Here is a 27,186-nt window from a genome sequence, read left to right as displayed (position 1 = left end):
TATATATATATTTATATATATATATATAATTGTATTATAATTAAATCTAAAATAATTAAAGCTAAAAGATGTTTTTGTGATGAATATAATGTTGATAATGTTGTGATTATTCCACTTTAACATGTTAGTGCTTACATGTTAATAGCCAGTTTTTATTAAACAGTGGTATGAAACATCAGTGAACTCATTCGATATTACAGATGCGTTTGTGCGCTTGCATGCGGTTAACAATTTCGCTTTTTTTTTTTTTGATGCGTTACTTGTCATTCCATTGCAGACGTTCACCAGAATGCACGTCCTGCTCGTCTCCGTGAAAAGCTGGCGTTTTACCGGCAAGCCTGGCCATCAAACAGCTCATCGGGATCTCCTTTGATGGTGAATTGTTCTGGGCACAAGGAGCAAAGTGCTCGGTCCACTGCGCGCTCAGACGCTTCTCACAGGCGATGGAGAACTTTCCGAAAGATGCGACTTTCTGGTCGCTGAACAGATCTTTAAATGAGTCGAGTAGCGGAAACGAAACTATAGCCGCAAACCGAACCGCGAACCCTCTGAAGCGCAACGAGGAGGTTGCCAAAGTAGAAGTTGCAGTGTTGATTGTGGAGCTGCTGCTCGCTCTTGCCGGTAACCTGTGCGTCCTGATGGCGCTTCATGCGAGCAAGCGGGCGCGTTCGCGCATGCATTACTTTATGAAGCACCTGAGCATCGCGGATCTAGTGGTGGCCATATTTCAGGTGCTGCCACAGCTCCTCTGGGACATCACATTCCGCTTCTATGGGCCTGATTTCTTATGCCGCTTGGTGAAGTATCTGCAGGTGGTGGGGATGTTTGCCTCTACCTACCTGCTTGTGCTGATGTCAGTGGACAGGTGTCTTGCAGTATGCCAGCCTCTCCGCTCCCTGCAGAACAGAAAGGACCGTGAGTATGTTCTTGGGTCATGGCTCCTGAGCCTTCTGCTCAGCCTCCCACAGACATACATTTTCTCCCTTAAAGAAGTAGCCCATGGGGTCTATGACTGCTGGGGAGACTTTGTGCAGCCATGGGGGGCAAAAGCCTATATAACATGGATAAGCCTTGCAATCTACATCATACCCGTTACCATTTTGAGTGTATGTTATGGCCTCACAAGTTTTAAGATATGGCAAAACTTCAAGCTGAAGAGCAGAAGGGATCAGCCTCTGAGACTGTCTCGGGAACTGGCTGATGGCGCAGCACTTTCACGTGTTAGCAGTGTGAAACTTATCTCTGAGGCGAAAATCAGGACGGTGAAAATGACATTTGTTGTTGTCTTGGCCTACATACTCTGCTGGACACCATTCTTCTTCGTGCAGATGTGGTCAGCTTGGGATCCTATGGCACCGAGAGAGGGTAATTCATTACTGAGAAGTTTAAAAAGAAAAGCTATGCAGCTATGGGTTTATATAATCAGCTTGATATTCTCCATCACCGTCTTTATCATAAACACATATTCATCCATGCACACACACACACACACACACACACACTGTATTTCAAGATAGTTAAACTTAGAAATAAAAGTTTAACTGCTGCCTTCAAAATTTGAGTAAGTTTAACTTTGAAGGTTATTTTTGTTTCTCAGACAATAGGGTACTTAAAAAATAACAAACTTTAGAATTCAAACCCTCTAATGCCAGTTAGAGTTAAAGAAATAATTTCAGTGCAGTGCGTGCATACACACACACACACACACACACACATACACATACACACATCAGTTTGCAATCAGTTTGCAAAAACAGATCTGACCTACTGAAAACGTCACAGACTGTATAATTTCTCAATGGGTCTGTAATGTTACTGCGTTAATTTAAGAATGAAGACAGAGGAAGATGAGAAAAGCTCAGTAAAGGGCTTTAGAGACTCACATTATGTCAAAAGGGATTTTCTATTGTACACCTCAGGAAGATTATGAATATCATAGATATGTTATTTGCTAGGAGTTTGTTCATGGTTATACCTGCTGTGTGAAATAATGGAATCTGTACTCTGGTAGAGAATGTGCTGTCCTTTCTTCCCAACAGAAAATACAGGACAAAATAGACAGCAAAAAGGATATTGCAGTGTATTTCTGCAGCAGATCTTAACTGCTTTGGTCATATTTTATTTATTTTATTGAGTTTACAATGAAAAGTTTCATAAATTGAATGCACCAAGAGCTCCGCCAAATATTATCAATCTGATTTAGATCAGTTTGCTGAAGGTTATCAGTAGCCTCTATATAAATGGCAAATAATATACTTTACTCTGTCTAAAAGGAATGCCATTTTTGTTGGTTAATAAAACACTAGTGTGTTTTCCCAGGAGAGAAATTAACAAGAAGTTTGATACAGTATCTTGGTGGAAGGTCATCTAATAGAGAGGTCTGGCTGTCCACATATACTGTATTTGTTAGAGGAGTCACTGTGTAATTTGCAGTAATCAACCTTTTTCTTTTATTTGTTTTCTTTCAACAAAACAACAAATTCACATAACATATAACTAAGATGACAGGTAAAAAATAACTATGGCCTGGTGGCAGTTTACAATAATAATGATAAGTATTTGTACAGCATTTATACATATATATATATATATATATATATATATATATATATATATATATATATATATATATATATATATATATATATATGCCTTTGTGTGTGTGTGTGTGTGTGTGTGTGTGTGTGTGTGTGTGTGTGTGTGTGTGTGTGTTTGGAAGCATTTCTACCTATGTGGAAAAAATACAGGATGGAGTCAGATTATTTTTGTACCAGCAGTGCAATTTACTCTGCTTTTAGTATGTAAACATAGTTGAATACAAGTTAAACATGACCCAGATTTAAGCATTCAAATTTGTGGAAGTCACTGGGTTTAATAATGAGAAGGTTTATAATGATGTCTCAGCATCTCTGAATGATAAATGCTAAATATTATTCACACAGGGCTGTGAAAAGGTTTTCATTCACAAAACAAACACTTCTATTTGTGCTCATATTGTATTTTGAAAAGAATTTTGATGAATCACAGCCTTTTATTTGGCATTATTCTGAACATGCAGTTATGCTTTTTGTGTATGTAGTTTATCCCCTTACGCAAGCAAACTGGCACATTAATTGGGATGTCTCTATTATAGAAGCATCCACGTAGAGGCCTTTTAATAATCTAGGAACACTTAATTAGCTAAATAATTTTCTGGGATTGTACAGAAATAAATAAGAAATGTAAATAATATATAATAATAAATAATATACCCAGACCTATGAACACACCCAGAAAAACCACCAACTTAAATGAAAGATGTTCTTGGGATTCTCAGTAGACCTGCCATATCTGATCATAATGCTAAGTATAGTCTATGCAGAGTCATTGCTGAATTTAACATGGTGGCCATCTAACCTAATATTTTTGTTGTAGACTTTCATATTGCTGTGGAAGCCATCATTATCTTATTGAAATCCATGTCTAAGCATTTGGACAAACCTGTTCAGGAAAGAGCTTATGTCACATGTAGTCTAAGAACATACAAAGTCTTGATGGGATGCTAATAATTAAGATGCATTCAATGAAATTCAAAAATATACAATGCCAGTTATCTTCAGCTGCATTTCTGCTGTGTTTAAGTCGCATATCACAAGCAATAGACACAATCAAGTCCTAAAGTGCTCATTGAGACACACATAAAATGGTAGAATGGTAGTCCACAGAGAATATCACATTTATTTTACACTGTATATCCTCTCTAGTTGCAAAATCTTCACTTTTTATATGGTTAGAATTTAGTAGTAGAAGTTTTATCTCACATAGCCTAATAAGTACAAATCAATACAAATAGTTTGATTACTGTACCACTGTTGTGTGTCATATTTTTAAATGACTATTGTACATGTGGCATAGCAAAGACCACTGCAGATTTGTGCTATAATGGTAGAGTATATCCAGCACAGCACATACACATCAGGAAAGCAAACAACTATACTTCCATCCTTAGAACAATTTTATTTAATTAAAAATTTGCTAAACACATAGGGGAAACATAAATAGAAAATTCCCGGATAGAAACATATCAAAAATACGTTTTAGTGATACTGTGTCTTAGCTAGAAAACATTTATGCAAACAGGGATGAGATTAATAAAATTAACATCCCCTCTCAAATACATACAGTTAAACAAATGAGAGGCAGAAGATGGAAAGCTTTCTGTCTAGTCTAATCAATCTTGTTACTACTTTGAATGTCTCATATATGCTTAAAATGTTCTTCAAACTCGAAGGAAGCTATTGAAAAAACTATTTCAGACATCTTTGATATATGATATTTTATTTAATAACAAAATCATATATTTGTAAAATCTGCCTTATATCAGAAAAAGAAATATAGAAAAGACAGCTTTATTACTTTTAAGATACAAATTAAGAATTTGATGCCAATAGCATTTATGTGAGCTAATTAACTTGATATCTGTGCAGCTCTCTAAATGGACAAATAATTCAAGAAAACATTTCTACTTGAGCTTTCCAACAGTGCATTTCTTACCCATTCCTATCAATTCTTTCTCTGCATGTGAGAAAGAAATAGCTATCTAAAAGCTTTTGTTTGTTAATAAATCATTATTAATGCCATCCAATCCCCGAAAACTATGGTCATAAGTTTATCCTGGGAAATGCCAAGAGACAATCCAAGAGATTAAAGGTAGATTCAATTTATAGAGCAAAGAGTAAACCCAAGTGCAATTAAAATGTGCAAATTTGTAACAGTGGCATAGCAAACATGACTATGCTTGATGCATGAAATGCTTGCTATATACAAAAACATACTAATCAAAGCAGAAGATTGAGCTTTGCGGGAGAGGGGAAACCTGTAGGTCAGACTATAGGTGAAAGCTGAATAATAATGAACAAGAATAATAATGGGAAAGAAGCTTGTATGATGGTGGTATTTTTGTCTGTATATGTTTGTTTTTTGAGGTCTATATCACATAAATATAGCACAGGATAGAAGTGCAGCATGCCCTTGAGACAGGGCATTAGCTGTTCTTAACAAACGACACCTGTAAGTAACATTCTTTCAGGTTGGATTGTGTCTACATGAAATTAAAAAAACAATGATTAAGCAATATATATCATAGAGTATTTCCCCTTTCCCTGCCTTTGGGGACATACAAAAGAACACTAGAACTACATCTTTATTTCACTAAAAAGTAAAATGTATTTTATGTAAGGTCAAGTCATCTTGTTTGATTTATTCCTCTTTTTAAATCAACAGTTTTAAGTTGTTATATAAGTATTATAAGGCTTAATTAATATGTTCTAGAAATCAGTTATACTGGAGACTTCGGTTGTAAGTGGTATGCCTTTTTTATTTCTCCTGCTTTTCGGTTTAAAAACAAAAACATAACTGCTACTTAAAAGTTTTATATTAATTGAAAATGAATTCAGGAGTAGCCAATCCTCTAATCTTATTTAAAGGAGCTCACATACTGGGTTAGATTGCTAGATAATTAAATTGTTATCCAATTGAATCAAACATTGAAACTTTTATGCACTTTCACTTTTATTGAAATAATTGGAGTGTATTGATCTCGGCCGCACTTTTAAATTGCAGCATATCGACTAGCATACTGATGATTAGATTTTCAAAAGAGTTGTATCTTAAACTGATCATATAAATTACAAAATGAGCAGTGACATAGCAGCAAATTTTATTCATAAAGTTATAATAACAGATCTCAGATGGTAGTTTCTTTTCTTTGGATCTCATTCAGCAGTAACAAATATTATACACTAATTACAGTGTGTACTAAAATACATTTTTATGTCTTGTAGATATGGCGTTCATTATTGCCATGCTGCTGGCTAGCCTGAACAGCTGCTGTAACCCATGGATCTACATGTTCTTTGCTGGCCACCTTTTCCGTGACCTCATGCTGGACTGTTTGACGATATTACGCTGTAACTGCGTGGGGCAGCAGAGTCCTAACAGCCAATCAACAGGAATAGTGATGAAAGACACTGGCAGCCAGAGAAGCCTCACCCAAACATCAACAGTGTAACACACCAGACTGCAAGATAGACAAGAGACCTGGGGGAAAATCTCTGCAAACCATGGCTACAAATGGGAAAAACAGCTGACAAATGACTGGGCAGGACAAATGACTTGGATGGACATTACAGAGTTGTACTATAAAAATAGCTTTTCATATGGGCCGATACAGTCATTAAAATCCTGACAATAAAGCTCAGGACTTTGGTATTAAAAACACATATTAAAATATAATTCTGTACAGAAACAGGAACTTCCATAAGTATTGTCTCAAAGCACACTGGTCAGCCATACACCAGTGAAATTCTGAATTATTTTGCATATGAACATAATTATTCATCTGTCCCACAACACTCTATTCCAGAATGTATTATTATTACAGAATGTATGTGTTATTTGCACTGGACTTATGGCAACAGCCAAACAACAGCGGTGACTTCCCTGTCAGGCTTTTATTACTAAATTACTTACCTTTGACACAGATCCTTTCAGAGCTACTCTGGGGACATGAATAGGTCATGCCCAGTTTACTTTGTCCTGGATAACCTAAATCTTTGCTGAACCCAGTTATTCCTTTAACCATTGACCCAGTGCGTGCTCATCTCCTTTACAGCTGAATAAGAGAACATTATAAAAAAGTCCTTATCATATGTCATAGAAAAATAATATAGTGTATTATGACTGTGTGTGTGTGTGTGTATATATATATATATATATATATATATATATATATATATATGACACTTATTTTTTAGCCATGAATGTACCACCAGCATGACTGTATTATACAATACATTTTTTCATCAACATTATTATAACAAAAAAAATTTAATAAAATCTTTCCTGGAAAAATCCTGGAAATATTTTAGTACAATTAGGCAATTGTTTTTTTGTTCCTATATGATCTCACTTATGAACTATTTTTATTTGAACTATTTTGAACTATGTTCCAGGTTGTCGAATAACCAGATATCAAAAAAAAATAATTAAAATAAATTAAAGCATCAAATGCATTCAGGTTTGATTTATTCCCTGATCAGTGTGCTTCCTGAATACATACACTTGTCTACCAAAGACAAGCAAATGATAATACTAAAAACAAAGCACACCTAACATCACAGGTGCCAATTGTGATTGAAAGGACTACAGGCTAAGAGGCTAGATAAGAATACTGCTGATTGTTTCTTTTTGTATTTATCTTGCAGGTCAAGCAATGTACATTCCAAGTGAGTGTTAATAATTCAAGCTAACTGCTTGGTTTTCTAAGTGGATCAATAATGTTAACTATTTTTTAAAGTAATAGTTAAAGGGCACCTGGGAATCATAGATCTAAAAAACAGCCACACTATTCATTGGCACTATATGCATTGGCACCCAAAAAATGTATTTAGCAAGTCATTTTAAATAACAGTCAGTCAGTATTACAGTACTTATGTTAATGAAACATAGGTTCATTTTCAAATCAGTCTGTTTCATTGCCGTACAAGTACAGCATGAATTTTGCCTCCTTTTTAACCTGGTGTCAGTTTCCACCAATAGTGACTTGTATAAACAGAAGCACAGAATTGAAACATATATATATATATATATATATGTATATATGTGTATATATATGTGTGTGTGTGTGTGTGTATGTTTTTATGCTGTTTATTATTATAGAGTCAAATTTCCTTATTACTTGAAGAAAATATCTCCATTACAAAATTTTTTCCCAACCTGATTTTTTTTCCTGCTTTTTAGTTCATATGACAAGTGTATATTTTCAGATTTTATGCCAAATAATTCCATGTGGGGGGGCACGGTGGCTTAGTGGTTAGCATGTTCGCCTCACACCTCCAGGGTTGGGAGTTCGATTCCTGCCTCCGCCTTGTGTGTGTGGAGTTTGCATGTTCTCCCCGTGCCTCGGGGGTTTTCTCCGGGTACTCTGGTTTCCTCCCCCGGTCCAAAGACATGCATGGTAGGTTGATTGGCATCTCTGGAATATTGTCCATAGTGTGTGAGTGCGTGAGTGAATGAGAGTGTGTGTGTGCCCTGCGATGGGTTGGCACTCCGTCCAGGGTGTATCCTGCCTTGATGCCCCGTGCCTCAGGGGTACTCCGGTTTCCTCTCCCTTTCCAAAGACACGCATGGTAGGTTGATTGGCATCTCTGGAAAATTGTCCGTAGTGTGTGAGTGCGTGAGTGAATGAGAGTGTGTGTGTGCCCTGCGATGGGTTGGCACTCCGTCCAGGGTGTATCCTGCCTTGATGCCCAATGAAGCCTGAGCACAGGCTCCCCGTGACCCGAGAATAGTTCAGATAAGCGGTAGAAAATGAGTGAGTGAGAGAGAGTAATTCCACGTGGCTTTGTCCATTTTGAGCTGGCAATATCTTCAGAGCTGACAATCACAGCAGGAACCTCATCGGGTAAATGTCAGCGATGGTGTCTAAGTAGCATGCCCTGTCCCTATATAGTGCTTATATACAGTATATATATATATATATAGTACCTGCTGCGAACAGACCTACATTATAAGCATTAGAGACTAGTAATGACTTACACAGCTATAGCCAAATTCGAAAAAAAAAAATCACAACCTCAAAGTATATTCTCAGACATATCATTTTCTTTTATGCTAATTCATGAAACAAATATTTCTCCAGGCTATTTAAACAGTTCACTAATGACCAAGTCACAGTCTGAAGCCCACAGCCAAAACTCTTGCACATGAGCATTTTTCTATAAGAGTTCATTGTTTTTATTAATTAATATCACACATTTTTAACTGTTCATAATTACATAGTTTCTTATAGTAACATTTAATCTTATGAAATGTGTTTAAGACAAATTAGTTCATGTTATCAATGAGTGCATAGCTATACATATATAGAGACATTCTCTCAAAAGCCTCTCTTTTTATTAAAATAAATAAGACAAAAAAACACTATTACTGGAAGTATTTAAAGGGCTAACAACAGAGACTCCATCCATAATTTTTATAAGTGTTTCTGTACAGAAAACTTCACCATGTTACTGCTCATACATTTTTCCTTGTTAAAGTTACTTTTTTCATTAATTTTAAATTCATTTATTATTACTGTATTTAGATCATCCTACAGGTTCCTGTGAGGGAGTCATTCTTATACAAAGGATAAAGGCATAGTCACAAGAAGCCCATAATCTGATGGCATTACTGTCAATGCTGTTATGTTATAGAACATTAATTTGACAAATCAGATCTGAAATTCCATCAGTGCTGTGGAATATTATAACAAATTATCTTATTAAAGTGTAATGATGAAACCCCTTGAAGGAATAGAAAAACATCTTCAAGATTACAATCAATGTTCATTTAAAGCATATAGTTCTGTTTTATTAACATATGTCATCCTGTGAAACTAATACCACTTTAATAAGGCTTTATACTGTAGCTCTGTTGAATTCTAAAATCTGATTTGTGAGCTGTAACACATGAGCACTCACAGATCGTTGATGTGAGTGGGGGAGAGTGAAGGCCAGCCTGTTTGGTCCAGTCCCTTAGAAGAGCTACTGTAGCACAAATTGCAAGGAAAAAAAAGGTTAATGCTGGCTATGATAGAAAGGAGTCAGAACATACAGTTGCCTTGAGCCTTGCTTCATATGGGGCTGCATAGAGTGGTCAGAGTGCTCCTACTTCCCACTGGATCATGGAGCAATCGAAGATGGTGGCCTGGGGTCTCATTTATAAAGCGTGCGTTTTTATAAAACGGGGCTGGAAACGTACGTACGCCAGTTCCCACCCAATGGTTGTGATCTATAAAAAACAAACTTGACGGGAGAATGTGCGCACCTTTAAGCAAACTTTGAGACGTGCGTACGCACATTCTGGAGACAAAGGGAATTGGCGACACAGATGGTGAGGTCATGAACTGAAGTTAGATTGTAGAAAATAAATGTGAGAAGAACGATTATAAGAATTAATGACATTTAATTTTCACTCCATTTCATACGTTATATCCACATTATCATGAAGATTAAATCCAACAGTGTTATTTGTGCCGATTGTTTTAGGCTATATACATCTAGTAAAATCCAAACATAACTCAAAATGTATTAAAAAAATAATAATAATAATAAATCAGCGCTGCCTTACAGTCACATTGTCCACAACGGGAGCGCAGGAGGAGATGGCGCGACTACATGTGATACAGAATAGCATGAAATACCCTTTTATTAGAGAACTGCAGAACAGTGTAAAAACGAAATATTTTCCTTAATGTACATATATCATAAAATGTGAAAGTCTGCAAATACAGTCATGAAGCACAATCGCTACTCATCATCGGTCCTAACTATTATGGTGTTCATTACAAAACCGTCATGAAGAAGCATGTGTTCACTATAACATTTTCGTCTTAAATTTTCGCCCAAAAATTAATTCTGTGATTTTATCAAGGTGTTAACGATCAGACTAATTGCTAGAAACATATAAATCCTCCGGTGACCCGGGTATGTAATGCTTCATGATGGCACTGCTGGCACTGTTGGAGGATTACGCCAATGGCAGAATAAGGAGAGAACGAGTTTTCAGTGACTATGAGGATTTCCTGGCTAATAAGCCGATTTAGATTCCCTAGAGCTGTGCTCTTGGATGTGCTGAATTGGGTCTAGTATTAGAGAGGGCAACATGCCGGAACCATGCCATCCCAGTCCAATTACAAGTCCTCACCACTCTAAAAAATGATGTGTTGGATTTGCTTAAAATATGTATGCACCATTTTTGCATCACACTTAAGTAAACCCAACTTGGAAAAAAAATACTTAAAATTAACAAGAAAACTGTTGTTATATGTACTTAAATTTTTGGGTACACTCAACATTGTTTACTTAAAAATATATGTAACATGGTAGACTCTGCTAAGTAATTGCAAGTTAAGTTAAAATTTAAGCTCATTTATGTTAAAAAAAGATAATTGAGTTGAACCAATGTAAAATTGTAACTTATTTTAGATCATCAGCTACTGGTCTGCATACTGAACTGCTGCTTGAATGGGTTAAACGCAGAGCACAAATTCCTAGTATGGGTCACCATGTCACTTCACTAAAATAAATTACACATGCAAATCACACAAAATAAAGCATTTCACTTTTTTGAAACAGGCTGCAATACAATGGTGAAGCCTAAAACCACACATCATGAATGTACAACAAATGTGTCAAATTAACAAATGAAAGTTCACTTCCAACAGGATACTTCCTTGATTCTGCCCCCTTTGCAACACTTTATTGCTCTGAGCTAGAAGGAGAAAAAAACAGTTTTATATTTAGTATGAATAGGCAAGACATTGCAGCGTCTTACTAGCATAGACCTTTTCAGTAAAAGATTGTATATACTAAAATGACCTAAAATGACGCATCACCTTTTTTTTTGCAAAATACTCATATACTGGTAATTTATCAATACTGTTATTTAAAGATATTAATAGATTACGTTTTTGCATAATGTGCTATGCTGAGACCAGCGGATGTCGCTAGCGTGTCACGCCCTTCTGCTTGCGCATGCGTAGAAGTTTCTCATTATTATAAGAAAATATGTTACGAGAAACAAAGTCATTATTACGAGAAACCTTTTCGTTATTATGAGAAAATAGTACTGGTGGTATGATCCACCCGTGAGCGCTAATTATATAAATGGAAAATCAGAATAATGTCATTTTTAATTTAATTTTGTTAAAAAACCAAGATTCAGACGCAACAAATCAAACTTGCAGAATCGAAAATTAACCTGATTGGCAATTGTCTGTTTGTGAATTATTCTAAAAAATGAAAAAAATTAAGTTTCAAGCCAACTTTTCATTTGGTTCATTTTGATGGTGGGAATTGAACAAAGAACTGCAAAGCGTTACACGGAGCAGGGCGGGAACAGATTCGTCAGAATTCGCCCTTATCTTAATGCAAACGTGCCAACGCGCTGCATGGTCATATACCTCTGAAATAAACAAAATAACCACTAGGACATTCATTCAATGGAGGCACACTGCTTTTAGGCGGACAATCGCGTGCACACTCGTTCCTCCTTTCATACAATAACTTACTTGTACAAACTGGACTTTCATAAGTATTCAAGTAACACATTTCTAATTGTTGAAGCTAAATTCGTAGCAATTCAGAAATTCAATTTAAAAAAGTGGTTAGCACGTTCGCCTCACACCTCCAGGGTTGGGGGTTCGATTCCCGCCTCCGCCTTGTGTGTGTGGAGTTTGCATGTTCTCCCCGTGCCTCGGGGGTTTTCTCCGGGTACTCTGGTTTTCTCCCCCGGTCCAAAGACATGCATGGTAGGTTGATTGGCATCTCTGGAATATTGTCCATAGTGTGTAAGTGCGTGAGTGAATGAGTGTGTGTGTGTGTGCCCTGCGATGGGTTGGCACCCCGTCCAGGGTGTATCCTGCCTTGATGCCCGATGACGCCTGAGATAGGCACAGGCTCCCCGTGACCCGAGGTAGTTCGGATAAGCGGTAGAAAATGAATGAATGAATGAATGAATTTAAAAAAGTTTCTTTCTTGACCACAAACGCATTAACACAAATAAACGAATGTACGTTAAAACGACAAATCGTACCTCTTTTCAGCGTCTTCGTCTCTTTGCGTTTCAGAAAATATCTTCATCTAACACTACAAAAAAGTGTTTATTAATGACAAAACCTCAAAATCGAATATTTTGCTTAGTTTATGGAAAGTTAAGCTTACCTCTTTCCACCATCTTCACATGTGCGTCACAAAATGGCTCCAGTTTTTTTCCAGATTTGCATATCACTTGGCTCACAGTCAAACTTAAAATATTTTATTATAATTACTTAGTTTTGATGCAATTTTAATACTAGTTGACGTGACTTATTTTTTTTCATTATATTTATGCATACACTTAGGTTCACCTTATAACTTCTATATTTGTTACATACACTATATGCTAAGTACACTGTAAAAAATGATTTTTTGAACTTGTAAATAAAGATAGCATCATTTAAGTAAATTTTACAAACAAATACTATTTTGTCTTTTTACTTCAAAATGTCACGTTTAATTCAATAAGCTACTTGAGGTTTCGTTTTGATTTATTTTGCTTAAATACATAGGTAAATTCAAATGGAACTGCCTAAGTAATATGTACTTAGTGTTTTGTCATTTAATGAATTAATGCAAAAAATAACAAAACCAAGTAAAACGTACTCAAAGAAGCCAGGCAATCTATGCGCATGCGTTCTTGGTTGCGATGTGGCGCAGAGGAGTGCTACGGAAATTCGTCTTGAAGACTGCTGTGATTATTACACGGTAAGTTAATTAAATATTTGTTTATTGGTCAATTTAGCTACGTTTGCAGAAAATTATAGAACTATTAAGCTGTCTGCAGACTGGTGGCTAAAGGGTTAAGGCGTCAAGTGTTAATAGTTGACAGAGTTAAGTTTGCTAAAGAACCGATTTGCACAAACATCTGTTATTAGCAAAATGCATCTGTGCCGAAAACAATTGTCTTGTATTTTACATGTAATCTACACATATGTTTAATGAACAGTGAACTTTGCCCGACGAGAGCGCCGCGACGCTTTCGACAAATGGCAATAGAACCCACGGGCGTGAGTTTATCCATCTGTGTGAATAAGTAATTGTGCCCTCACGTGCTATCTGAATTATAAATTCAAGTTTCCTAATTAGAAATTGGACATGTTACGTTACAGCCTCGGAAGTCATATTACGAACCCAGAATGATACCCGAGACCCACGGGTAACGTTAGGCCATTTACTTTAAACGTGATTGAGAAAACGGTTAATCCCCCATTAATCCACATCAACTACACTCTAAACCCAGATTTTGAGTTAATGAAACATTTTAAGTGGTCATTACTTATTCTTTGTTTTTTTTTAAAAAAAACGTTGTCACTACTAAGTCAAAGTAGTTGTTTGCACTATTCAGATGAAATATTGAGTGCAATGATCACGTTAAGCAGAGACAACTTGGTAGGTCATGCTTCTTTAAGGGAGGGGAGGGGAGGGGATGGTCCTCGGCGGGGATGGTCCTCGGCGGGGATGGTCCTCGGCGGGGATGGTCCTCGGCGGGGATGGTCCTCGGCGCGCAAACCGTAGATTTTAGAAAGCACTTTGAAACGGTGAGTGTAAATAGTCTAATATATAAATATCTTTCTGACAATAAATGATTACCCTAAAACCGATGTTAGTTACATTTTAATAAGTTAACAGTGTAAATGTGATGATTGATGCTATTTTTTTTCCTCATTTTCTGTCCGTTCACAGTAACGAGCTATTTCTGACCTGACAGAAATAGCTCATGTTACTGTGAGTATTTTGCTGGCATAAGTTTTTTTTTTTGTTTTTTTTTTACTGTCGGTTCATATAAGCGTGCATTTATGTACACGTGCTTGTCGCTAATGCTAGCATATGTCTCAGGTGATTTTTCTGTCGATTCATATAAGCGTGTATGTATGTACATGTGCTTGTCGCTAATGCTAGCATATGTCTCGGGTGTATTAAAATAACCGTTCAAAAATGTGTTTCTTAAAGTTTCTCTTTTATTATTTTTTGTTTGTTTCTAGTAGCAACCTAAACTGCTTAAAAGATGTAGTCATTTGCAGATGTTCATTAACGTTTTACAGTGAAAGTGATGGAAAAACATGGAAGCTACAGCAGAACTGTACCATTTCCTTGCCTACATCAAGATTGTCTGTGCACATTTAACTAAATTGATGCACTTAAGTTCCACTTGTCTAAGATTCTTCTTGTTGGAGAATGTATTTTCCTCTAAACACTGTATTGTTAACATTGTGAACTTGAGTACATTGCAGTGTTACCTGTTTTTTGTGAACAAAAAAAATAAAATTGTATTATTGTTTAATTTCTTATTAAATGAATAGATAAAATCTCATTTAAGTAGTATAATTTAAATTATAAGACATTGCTTAAATATAACATTTATTTCTACTTAAAATAATTTGTTTAACTTAAGTTATTTTATAAAACATATGCTCAAAAGCATTAGTAATGTGAACTAATGAATTTTAGTAAAGACTACTAATGTAAACTTGATTTGTCTATCGCATCACTTAAGATTCTATGTTCAGACAACTTGTTTAGTTTTATCCTGTGTAAAAACTAAAATGGTTTAGTTCCAACGAGTTTCCTCGCAAATTTCTAGTAATGTCAACTAATTCGGGTTAAGAGTGTACTGTTTTCTCATATCGATAAAATTGATAAACATTTGATGCATTTTAATCATGAGAAACAGAGATTATACGTTCTATTGAACTTATACAATAGTGATGCAGTGTATGTGTTCAGGCAACTCTACCAGATGATCTTGCAAACATTTATTGTTGATACACAATTGATACAAATTTCACATAAAAAAGATCAATATATTTATTCAAATTTGGTAAAAAAAAAATAAAAATAAAAAAAAACTTTTTCTGACTAACATTTCTTACATATGTTCCACAGATTACACTCACCATTCAAGTTCATGCAAGGTAAGTTGGCAATACTTCTTACAGCAATATATTTTATTTATATATAAATATATTTATATATATTAAAATTTTGATTCGGTTAAAATGTAAAACAAAACTAAAACTGAAAGTTATTCTGGGCCATCTTCTAAATTGGTGTGTGTGTGTGTGCGCGCACGTCTTTCATTTAGGTGCCACAGCATGAGGTGGTTGTGTAAAAAATGCAGCTTTGAGTCAAAAAAAAGACTTCAACTTTTAAAACATTTACAGCTCAAGCACGGAAATTCTGGCTGTCACTCATCAACCCCTTGTCTTTATGCTGATTGCCCTTGTTTATTTAAATCATTTAATGTTCTTCAAATACATTTGTCCCGACACCACACAGAATCGGTCAAACCAACAGAGGTGCTTTCATTTAGTTGTCTTCTTTGCAATTCGTTGTCATTCTCTTCAGAGAAGCAATATTTTGAGCACCTTAGCAACCATCTGAGGAGGTATGAGGTAGTGAGTTGTGTATTCAAAAACTGCAACTTCAGCACAAGCATTTATTCAACCTTTGCTACACATAAACACAGGAAACACAATAAACACTCCCTCGAAGATTTTAAAACGGAAGTCTTGAAAAAATACCCAAATCCCACTGTTTTACAAAATGATTCAGAGGTTTCTGAGGATGACACAGAACTGGATGAAACTTTGGTTGAAGCACAAGATAATTTGTCTGAACTTATAAAGTAGAAGTTTGGTCAACTTTTCCTAAAGTTGGAAAGTAATTTCAACGTGTCAAACAGGTGCATTGATCAAATCGTAGATGAGCTTCAGTTCATATCTTCTTCTGCATCTGCTCCAGTTCTGAAAGATGTTGTTGAATCCACTTTAAAGAGCCATAACTGTGACATAGATCCAACGATTATCTCAGATTTGGTGAAAAATCTGTGTGAATCAAACCCTGTCAGTTCAGCTTTAGGGAAAGATGGACCTTTTTCAACAGCATATAAGAGGAGAGAATTTATGAAAGCAAATTTTTCAGTTGTTGAACCAGTAGAATACATACTAGAAAATAAAGACAACAGAACATTCCAGTATGTTCCGATACTTCAGTCTTTGTCGCAAGTCTTGAAGAATATTGAAGAAAAGGACCTAGTCACTCAAAAAAATACTGGATGTGCATCACGTTACCAGTCCTTCCATGATGGATCCCACTTTCATGCAAATGAATTTTTCGCAGATGTCGAGAGATTAAGTCTTATTCTGTATATCGATGACTTCGAAGTGTGCAATCCCTTGGGAACTTCTCGCAAGATTCACAAAGTCACAGCTGTCTACTGGGTGTTAGGAAACTTTCCAGCACATGCACGATCAACATTGGCATCTATTAATTTAGCCATTCTTTGTAAGGCAGATGACACAAAGAGATTTGGATTTCAGAAAGTTCTAGAGCCACTGTTAACCGATCTTCAAAGCCTGGAAAAAGACGGTATTTTTATTCCAAGTTTAGGAAAAGTCATGAAAGGCACTGTGGTGAGCGTGGTGGCTGATAATTTGGGAGCACATTCTGTGGGAGGATTCATTGAAAACTTCACAGGGTCTCATGTCTGTCGATTTTGTCTTGCAGACAGGTCCCAATTTCAGACCACAGAAGTAAGATCTGGACTATTTCAGAGGAGAGATAAAGAGCAGTGCACTCTGCATGTTGAGGCAGTTTTGTCAAGTCCTACTTCCACACCTTGCTATGGTGTGAAAAAACAGTGTGCACTGTCTGAAAAACTTGATCATTTTCATGTAACATCTGGTTATCCACCAGATGCATTACATGACCTTCTTGAAGGTCTTGTTCCATTGGAACTGGCATTGTCATTTCAAGCCTTTATCAAGAAGAAATATTTTTCTCTTGTGGAGCTCAATAATTGCATTCGACAGTTCCCTTATAAGTGGAGTGACCAAACAAACCGTCCACATTTGATACCTGCTCATTTTTCCTCAAAAAGATCTGTAGGAGGTAATGCACATGAAAATTGGTGCATGTTGCGTCTGTTGCCTCTCATGATAGGCTTGAAAGTACCTGAGCATGATGAAGTGTGGCAGATGTTAATGACCTTAAAAGACATTGTGGAACTTGTGATGGCCCCAGTTCATACAGAGCAGAGCAATTGCTATCTTGACTCTTTGATTTCTGAGCACCGACACAGATTTCTCGAAGTTTTTCCTCAAGAAAAGCTTTTTCCCAAACACCACTTTCTCGAGCACTATCCCGAACTCATTCAGGAATTTGGTCCACTGTCAGCCTTGTGGACCATGAGATTTGAAGCCAAACATGGCTTTTTTAAAAAAGCTGTCAGACAAACAGGCTGTTTCAGGAACATACTGATTTCCCTTGCAAAAAAACACCAGCTCATGATTGCATTGCATCTCCATGAATCAAATGTGATCAAGTCATCACTTTCGGTCACAACAACTTCACAAGTCTCTGTGGATGTCCTAAAGGATGACATAAAAGATTTGGTGCAAGCTAGGTATCTACATGTCACAATGGTACACATTGCAAACAATGTGTGCTTATTAGGCACCATATATAAACCTGGAATGTTGCTATGTCATGGTTTCACTGCAGACTTGCCAGATTTTTGTGAGGTGATACAGTCTATCTTGGTTTGTAATGAACTGGTCTTTGTTGTGAGACTACTAAGCTCATGGTACAACGAGCACCTTAGGAGCTATGAGTTGGAACACACAGCCAACATTCAGTTACTTGAGCAAAGTGAAATGGTTGACTACTATCCCCTGGCTGCTTACAGTGTTGCAGGAAGACGACTGACTACCTTAAAGCACTATATTTGCCCCTCTTTTTAGGTGCATGGTTATCAAAGTTAATGCTGTAGTGTACACATTTTTAATTAGGATGAATTGTTTTAATTGCTTTTTTTTTCTGTTGCAGATGTGTACCCCAGCAAAGCTGTGAATTGTTTTTGAAGAGAATGACATTCACAAATTGATTCTGCCCTCAGGCATCCCCAGTACTCTTCAGGACCTAAAATGTGTAATCAAAGAAACATTTAATATTCCAGACTGCTTTACTTTGATGTATGAAGACATGGATTTTGGGGGTCAGTTTTTTACCTTGAGCTCAGTCGATGATGTACAGGATAAATGTACTTTAAGAGTGGTGCAAACTGAACCCATCACCCTGAATGTGAGTGCTGTGGAAGAACCAATCCTACAAAATGAGTCTGATGCCATATCATGCAGTTCTCAGGACACCGTTGCGTATTGTCCTTCTGAAAATGAGACCTCATTCCTTTCTTTAGACTCCAGATCCAGCAGTTCCCAAGACACTGTTCTGCTATCTTCGCCTGAGAGCTCCACACCATGCCGTTCTCAAGGATGGCCAGCAAAGTTTAAAATACCATCTTTTTCATTTGATACAGAGCTCTTGCTTTCAGAAGGAAACAAAGCCTACCAAAAGGATGGCACCCTTTTGAACAACCCACGAGTAACAAGAAGTGTCCTTGAGACACTAGCAGAGACAATATTTCGTTTCACTGCCTACCCAACAGGTGTCCAGATTATGAACGTAATGGAGATGTTGATTGAAAAGTACCCATGTCTCAAAGAGCCAGGGTCCTTCAATGGACAGTATGGGTGGCAACAAAGGATTAAATATGATGGGCAATTATTGTGCAAAATTAAGAGGCAGTCAGCTTTCCTGCCCAGAGCTGGAGGTCAACTCTTTGAAAAGAAAGAAGACAAATGAAAAGTCTTGCCTCAAAGGCACAAAACGACCCAGGAAGGCTGAAGTAAACTACTTGCCCCCATTTCCATTTGGGGAAACTGAGGAAACTCTAGAGAAGGAGAGAGTTGATCTTCTTAAAGAAATTCAGAAGAAAAACTACAAAAAGTTAATTGGTGAGAAAATGGAGAAGACTTTCTCCTATCAAAGATTAGAAATCATTAATCACTGCCCTGCTGTCAAAGATTTCAAGGAGAGATGGCCAGCTCTTTTTTGTGAATCTGAGGTAAACCTTAGTTCTTCTCTTACTTGTGTGATGGTAATATGTAGGTACTTATAACTTTTGGAATGCTTATTTCATTCATTAAAAACAATAAAATATTTTAATTTCATTAGTATAGCATGATGTGTCTGTGTGTGCACGTTTGGCAAAAAATAGTGTTTATTTGACTACTAAATCTTGTTACATTTTATTTTCTTTGTCCTAGATTAAGAATGAGTTCAGAAGGATAACCACAGTTCCCCTGGAGCCAACCTTTCTGCAAACACTGGACCTCTACACTCCAAAGCTCCTGGATTTGTTTAAAATGAAGGGTGGGTATGCAGGCATAAAAATAAGAAGTATGCTAGATTCTCTCTGCCAGGTAAATGTATATATTACACATTTGATATCCTGCTGCTTCCTGACTTTATAGATTTTTTTGGAGTTACACTGTACACTGTTAATGTTCGCTGCAATTTTCTTTTGTTTTAACAGCGAGTTGAAGATAAGAGAGATGCTGTGATTCGGTGCCTGCTTTCCTACCTGGGAGAATCATCTGAGGAGCTCATTGAAGCCTACCAGGTACATTAATAGGTCAATTCAAATTTCGTTTTTACTTCTTATGTGTACAGTACTGCAAAAGTCTAAGGCACATTAGTATTTTCATCCTAGTTTACATTCCTAAACATTCATTTTGCCATTATTTGTAATATTCAAGTGAGATTTTTGTATGCACAGGGAGTCATACAGTTGGTGCTCCACAGAAGTTCTGATCTCACATTTCATTGAGTCTGTCTATTATAACACACAGAAAGAGATAAAATTGAGACAGCCTAAATCAAGAACAACTGTGGCAATATATCCAAAATGTTAAAAAAAAAAACGTACATGCAAAGTTACCTTAAGAACTACAGTAGATCAAGTGTACCTAGGCCAAAAACTGCTTTAAAAGGTTAGTTCACCCAAAAAAGAAATTTGTCATTTATTACTCACCCTCATGCCATTTCAAACCCGTAAGACCTTTGTTCATCTTCAGAACACAAATTAAGACATTTTTGGTGAGTATTCTCGTCGCTTCACAACATTAAGGTTGAACCACTGTAGTCACATTCTCTATTTTAACAATGTTTTTACTACAGTACCTTTCTGGACCTCAAAAGGTGCAATGGCATTGAGCCTATGTGTGGATCAGAAGCCCTTTGATTTCACCAAAAATATCTTAATTTGTGTTCTGGAGATGAACGATGGTCTTACGGGTGTGGAACAACATGAAGGGGAAGAATTAATGACAGACATTTTATTTTTGGGTGAACTAACCCTTTAAGTGCAAAGGGTGATCACACCAAATATTGAATTAGTCAATAGAAGGTAAATGAAAATTAATTTATGAAAACATTTTAAAGGCATCCCCACTTTACAGAATATTTACACAAGTGCCTAAAACGTTTTACAGTACTGAAGCTTTGCAAGTAGTTTAAGTGTCTTGCAGACACAGTTCTTCAGTTAATATAGTTCTTCACAGTTCTTAATTTTTTCATTCTTCATTTAATAACAGATTTAACCTCTGTGTGGGGCACTTATCACATAAAATTAAAGAGAACATACAACTTACTGTACAATATTGTAACCACTTTTTCACTCATTTGTGTATTTGACAGGATGTCAGAAGAGACATGGTTGGAGATAGCTTCACCAATCATCTAATGAAGATCGTTGTACTGGGCAGCACCACAGGAGAGGAAGATGCCAACATAGCTGACGTCGTCATCGTCATTGAGGGAACTGCGGTACTGTCGGGATGCAAGAATCTTACAAATGCCTGCCTTCTGCTCATGGGCTTCATTTACTCCCTGAACTTGAGCTATCCTTCTAAGCTAAGAAACACATTTGAAGTGTTTCAGAAAATTTTTCTTGGACTGGATGCTTTGAAATTTTCTCCAAAAGTTAGCTCTTTGCAGAGAAAGCTATTGATGTAAGTCTGCTAGCTGGCCATTTTGTTTGGCACTCAAACTTTTTGTCCTCAAAAGACTTGTTAAGGTAAAGTTGTACTGAACTGTTTCACATAGTGTTTGTCCATTGGTTTGATCATTTCTTTAATAAAAGTACTCAAGGAAAATGTCTGTCAGTGGTTTTTTTTTTTTTTTGAAGACATCAGTTATAATGCATCACAAATTATGTTAGATAATGTTTAAAGAATATTTAAAGTAAAGGTTACTCAGGATAACTAAAAAAGATAACTAGGCCTCTTGTGTAAAAAAAAAGGCAATAAATCAGCATTACTTAAGTAATAGTTACAAAAAAAAAGTCAATAAGATTAACTGGGAATTCCCAAGTAAACTTAACAATTAAAAACTTAAAAATGTCTAATTAAACTTACTAATAATTATGTTTAGGCTTTTACTTGGCAAATGTTTGTAAATTTACTAGCCTTTTCTGAGTGAAAAAACTTTCCAAGCTTTTTTCAAGTAAATCCCACTCCAAATTTTTTACAGTGTAGAGGTTGGAAAGTTAAAATTACTTTGTTATTTGTGTTTAGTTTATTTATTTTTAAAAGTAATGGTTGTTCAGCCAACGAATCGTTTTTTAGAGTTTGGGGTTCTTGGAAACCGGCTGTTTCCAGCGGGAATTGGCAGACAGGTAAATTATTTATATAAAAAGAAACTATATGTAATCCTCAACTTGTCTCCAAGACCTTTTTGTATATGAAATAATTCTATTGGAATCTATCATCTCACCCTATAGGTCTGGTATATCACAGCTGTCCCTGAGTGCCATAATATCTGTCGTTTTGAATGGTATACTTAATATAGGTAGTCGATACATCAGGTTCCCGTACACCATTTTTTCTTTAATTCTGCAACTGCCCGTTCTGTCCCACTGACACAATTGACGGCAGAAGCAATACTTTGCCACTCGCACTGCTTCTTTTTATTAATGACCCCACTGCTGTGGCCACCAAATAACACAGTTTCCCGAGCCTCCACCTCCCCTACAAGTGTTTCAATCTCAGTGTCTGAGAAATTACGTTTTTTTCCTCTTTTCTCACCTGTCGCCATTATTCAAAGTAACAGAAACACACGTTTTCACTTTCTTGGATTAATTAATTGGCGGGTCGCATGGCAGTTTTCCAGGTATATATGGGATTCCACTCTCATTTACATGACGAACAGCAATCATGAGGTGATTTGCATTGACTATTTATGGTTAAAAATAGGCGTGTACAGGGCGGGATTTGAGGCTGGTTCACGTACGCACATCTGCGGGTGATCTGTGATTTATAAAGGGAACATTGCTTACAGGAGTGCGTACGCACGGTTTTATAAATCGGAATATTTTTTTGGCGTACGCCATTTTTGGCGCACGTAAACTTTTAGTAGGGATCCTACGCACAGTTTTATAAATGAGACCCCTGGTCTGTTGAATTATGTTTTCTTTTACATTATGTGACTGGCTGGGCTGGTGTGTGTCGTTTATCTGGCAAAAATGATGTTCTGTGGACAGAAGGTAAGCTGGTGGGAGAAGCTCTAGGCAATGTTCTGCAGCAAAACATGTTCTGTCCTGGCATTCATTTGGATGTTACTTTGACAGGTACCACCTAAACATGGTTGCAGTTTAAGGCATCAATATTCCCTAATAGAAGTGGCCCTACCACACTACAAAAATTGTTCAAAAATGGTTTGAGGAACATGGCAAAGAGTTCAGGGTCTTAACTTGGCATGCAAATTACCCAGATTGCAATCTGCTTGCATTTGTGTGCTAGACAACAAAGTCAGGTCATAACATCAATCATTCATAACAATAATCTTAAAGACTTACAGGATCTGCTGCTAATGTTTTACCACAGAGCTCACACCTTCAGAGGTCTTGTGGAGTTATAAAATTGTGAAATAATAAAACATCCAGTGAGTGGCAGGTCTTATTGTTCAGAGAGATCTCAGATAACCACTCTGTAATATGTCTCAGAATGCACAACACGTTTATCCTCGAGGGGGATGGGCTGCAACAGCAGAAGACAAGTCATGTTCCACTTCTGTTAGCTAAAAGCAGAAAGCTGAGGCTACACAGGCAGAGACTCACCAAAACTGGTCAGCTGAAGACTGAAAAAACATTGCCTGGTCTGATAAATCTTGATTTCTGATGAGGTTCACAAATGATAGGGTCAGGCAATTTGGTGACACACAAGAAACACAAGATTTATCAATCTTCCAGCATGAAAATACACCATGTAACAAAACATCTCAAACTGGTTTCTGTAACAAAGTAAATGTATGACCAAACATCACAGTTTTCCATACATCATAGTGTCAGCTTTTTCCTCCTACATTTTCTAAGAGACAAAATTAATATGTAAACATGCATTTATGTAAACTGTTGGGATCAATCTCAGAAAACTTTTTTCCATGTCATCTACAGTTTGTGAACATCTGGATATAAAATTCCATGTTGTAGACTCACCTGCTGCTAAGGTGTCAGATGTCTTACTGCTTCAGTGTCTTGCGCTGACATCTAGTGACATCTAGTGTTTGATAACAACATTGCACCAATAGAACTGTAAACTGTGAAAGTCATTTTCTTTTACTGCCAGGTTGACTGAAAACAAGAGCTGTCTCTGTCCACTTAGTCAGGCATTGCGACAATGTTCGCTGTTAAGCAACACAAATAAAAATGTATTGATTTGAATAGATTGAGGGATGTTTGTATGGTGAGTATTTATTTTGAATATTTTTTTTAAATGCAAGTGCTCCCTGGAATTCAGGAAAAGATCAGATATCATGATGTGGGATGTGGTAGCTTAGTGGTTAAGGTGTTCGACTACTGATCGGAAGGTCATTGGTTCGAATCCCAGGTCCTCCAAGTTGCCACTGCACGGCCCCTGAGCAAGGCCCCTAACCCTCAATCACTCAGGTGTATAATCTGAAATGTCTGCTATATAATAGTAAAGAATGTACAATCAGTACAGAGTGGTTATCTGATTTACTCTAACCCTTCTGTCAGCTTGATCCAATCTGGCCATTCTCTATTGATCTGTCCACACAAACACTCAAGAATGTACTGGTTAATATATTTGCCTCTCATGTCTGGTGTTGTGGACTTGATTCCTACCTCTGCCCTGTGTTTAAGGTGCGCGTGTTTTTTCAGGATTTCCTTCGGGTACTCTGGTTTCCTCCATGAGTACATAGACATGCATTGCAGCTGATTGATGACTCTAAATCGTCCATTACGTGTGATGGGTTGGTAGCCTGTCCTGTGCTGGGTGTCCTCTGACTTGTGCTGTTTTCCCTCTGTGTAGAGTAAGTGCCACAGTAAAAGAATGGATGAGAAGTTTTTTTATTTTATTTTTTTCTGATGGTTGGCATGAACTCAGTGAGTATATCATGGATTTTCCCTCAACACTGAGGCGTGTGTGTGTAATCTAGCCATGGGGGTCACAGTCCAGTGACTTCTGTGCCGGTCCCAAGCCCGGATAAATAGAGAGGGTTGCGTCAGGAAGGGCATCCGGCATAAAACATTGCCAAATCTAACCATGCGAGTTGTCAGTAAGAATTTCATACCGGATCGGTCGAGGCCCGGGTTAACAACGACCGCCATCGGCGCCGTTGACCTACAGGGCGCCGGTGGAAATTGGGCTACTGTTGGTCGAAGGAGTAGAGGAGGGAGGAGAGTGCACAGACAGAGAGAGAAGAGGAAAGGTAAGAGTGTAGGACTGAGAATAGGGACTCTGAATGTTGGTACTATGACAGGGAAAGGTAGAGAGCTGGCTGATATGATGGAGAGAAGGAAGGTGGATATACTGTGTGTACAGGAGACCAAGTGGAAGGGTAGCAAGGCTCGTAGTATAGGAGCAGGATTCAAGCTGTTTTATTATGGTGTGGATAGTAAGAGAAATGGGGTAGGTGTGGTCCTGAAGGAGGAGTTTGTGAGGAATGTTCTGGAGGTGAAGAGAGTGTCAGACAGGGTGATGAGTCTGAAGTTAGAGATTGAAGGGGTGATGTTGAATGTTGTTAGTGGTTATGCCCCGCAGGTAGGTTGTGAGTTAGAGGAGAAAGAGAGATTCTGGTGTGAATTCGATGAGGTGATTGAGAGTATTCCCATGGGTGAGAGAGTGGTGATAGGAGCGGATTTTAATGGACATGTTGGTGAGGGGAACACAGGTGATGAGGAGGTGATGGGCAAGTTTGGAGTTAAGGAAAGGAACCTTGAAGGACAGATGGTAGTAGACTTTGCTAAGAGGATGGACATGGCTGTGGTTAACACGTATTTTCAGAAGAGGGAGGAACATAGAGTGACTTACAAGAGTGGAGGTAGGAGAACACAGGTAGACTACATCCTTTGTAGAAGAGGCAATCTGAAAGAGATTAGTGACTGTAAAGTGGTAGTGGGAGAGAGTGTAGCCAGACAGCATAGGATGGTGGTGTGTAGGATGACTCTGATGGTCTGTAAGAGGAAGAGGTCAAAGATAGAGAAGAAAACTAAGTGGTGGAAGCTGAAAAAGGAGGAATGTTGTGAGGAATTTAGACAGAAGTTGAGGCAGGCTCTGGGTGGTCAGGTAGTGCTGCCGGATGACTGGGAAACTACAGCAGAAGTGATCAGGGAGACAGGGAGAAAGGTGCTGGGTGTGTCATCTGGAAGGAGGAAAGAAGATAAGGAGACTTGGTGGTGGAATGAGGAAGTTCAGGATAGTATACAGAGGAAGAGATTAGCCAAGAAGAAGTGGGATATGGACAGGACTGAAGAGAATAGACAGGAATACAAGGAGTTACAGCGCAGAGTGAAGAGGGAGGTGTCTAAGGCCAAGCAGAAGGCATATGACGAGTTGTACACTAGGTTAGACACTAGAGAAGGAGAGAAGGACTTGTACAGGTTAGCTAGACAGAGGGATCGAGATGGGAAGGATGTGCAGCAAGTTAGAATTATTAAGGATAGAGATGGAAGGGTGCTCACAAGTGAGGAGAGTGTACAGAGGAGATGGAAGGAATACTTTGAGGAGCTGATGAATGAGGAAAATCAGAGGGAAAAAAGAGTAGAAGGGGTGAACTCTGTGGAACAGGAAGTAGATAAGATTAGAAAGGATGAAGTCAGGAAGGCCTTGAAGAGGATGAAAAGTGGAAAGGCAGTTGGTCCTGACGACATCCCGGTAGAGGTCTGGAAGTGTCTAGGAGAGGCAGCAGTGGAATTTTTAACTAGTTTGTTCAACAGGGTATTAGAAAGTGAGACGATGCCTGAGGAATGGAGAAGGAGTGTGTTAGTGCCGATCTTTAAGAATAAGGGTGACGTGCAGAGTTGCAGCAACTATAGGGGGATAAAGTTGATGAGCCATACAATGAAGTTGTGGGAAAGAGTAGTGGAAGCTAGGTTAAGGAAGGTGGTGGAAATTTGTGAGCAGCAGTATGGCTTCATGCCCAGAAAGAGCACAACAGATGCAATTTTTGCTCTGAGAATGTTGATGGAGAAGTATAGGGATGGTCAGAGGGAGTTGCACTGTGTGTTTGTAGACTTAGAGAAAGCGTATGACAGGGTGCCAAGAGAAGAGCTGTGGTACTGTATGAGGAAGTCAGGAGTAGCAGAGAAGTATGTCAGAGTGGTGCAGGACATGTATGAGAGGAGCAGGACAGTGGTGAGGTGTGCTGTAGGTCAGACAGAGGAGTTCACAGTGGAGGTGGGACTGCATCAGGGATCGGCTCTGAG

At 37.6% G+C, this 27,186-nt stretch overlaps 1 protein-coding gene and 1 long non-coding RNA gene across 2 annotated transcripts; both read left to right on the top strand.

Annotated features, from left to right (window-relative positions):
• The first annotated feature begins 443 nt into the window (after positions 1–443).
• On the top strand, positions 444–6,049 carry oxtrb (oxytocin receptor b). Its single transcript, XM_060867263.1, has 2 exons — positions 444–1,365; positions 5,823–6,049. Exons 1-2 carry the CDS (start codon positions 444–446, stop codon positions 6,047–6,049), a joined length of 1,149 nt encoding a protein of 382 aa, XP_060723246.1.
• A 13,399-nt stretch (positions 6,050–19,448) lies between these two features.
• On the top strand, positions 19,449–20,065 carry LOC132844103 (uncharacterized). Its single transcript, XR_009648332.1, has 3 exons — positions 19,449–19,524; positions 19,727–19,882; positions 19,996–20,065. It is a non-coding gene; the product is annotated as an uncharacterized LOC132844103 (long non-coding RNA).
• Positions 20,066–27,186: the final 7,121 nt, after the last annotated feature.

This window comes from Tachysurus vachellii, chromosome 4, assembly GCF_030014155.1.
Source record: "Tachysurus vachellii isolate PV-2020 chromosome 4, HZAU_Pvac_v1, whole genome shotgun sequence".
Lineage (NCBI taxonomy): Eukaryota > Metazoa > Chordata > Actinopteri > Siluriformes > Bagridae > Tachysurus > Tachysurus vachellii.
This window is presented reverse-complemented; position numbering and strand designations above follow the sequence as displayed.

Excerpts from the sequence above, each read along its gene's own strand:
- oxtrb (XM_060867263.1), top strand. The coding sequence starts at position 444 with ATGGAGAACTTTCCGAAAGATGCGACTTTCTGGTCGCTGAACAGATCT. Across the intron at positions 1,366-5,822 it reads TCCTATGGCACCGAGAGAGG|ATATGGCGTTCATTATTGCC; the intron begins GTAATTCATTAC and ends TATGTCTTGTAG.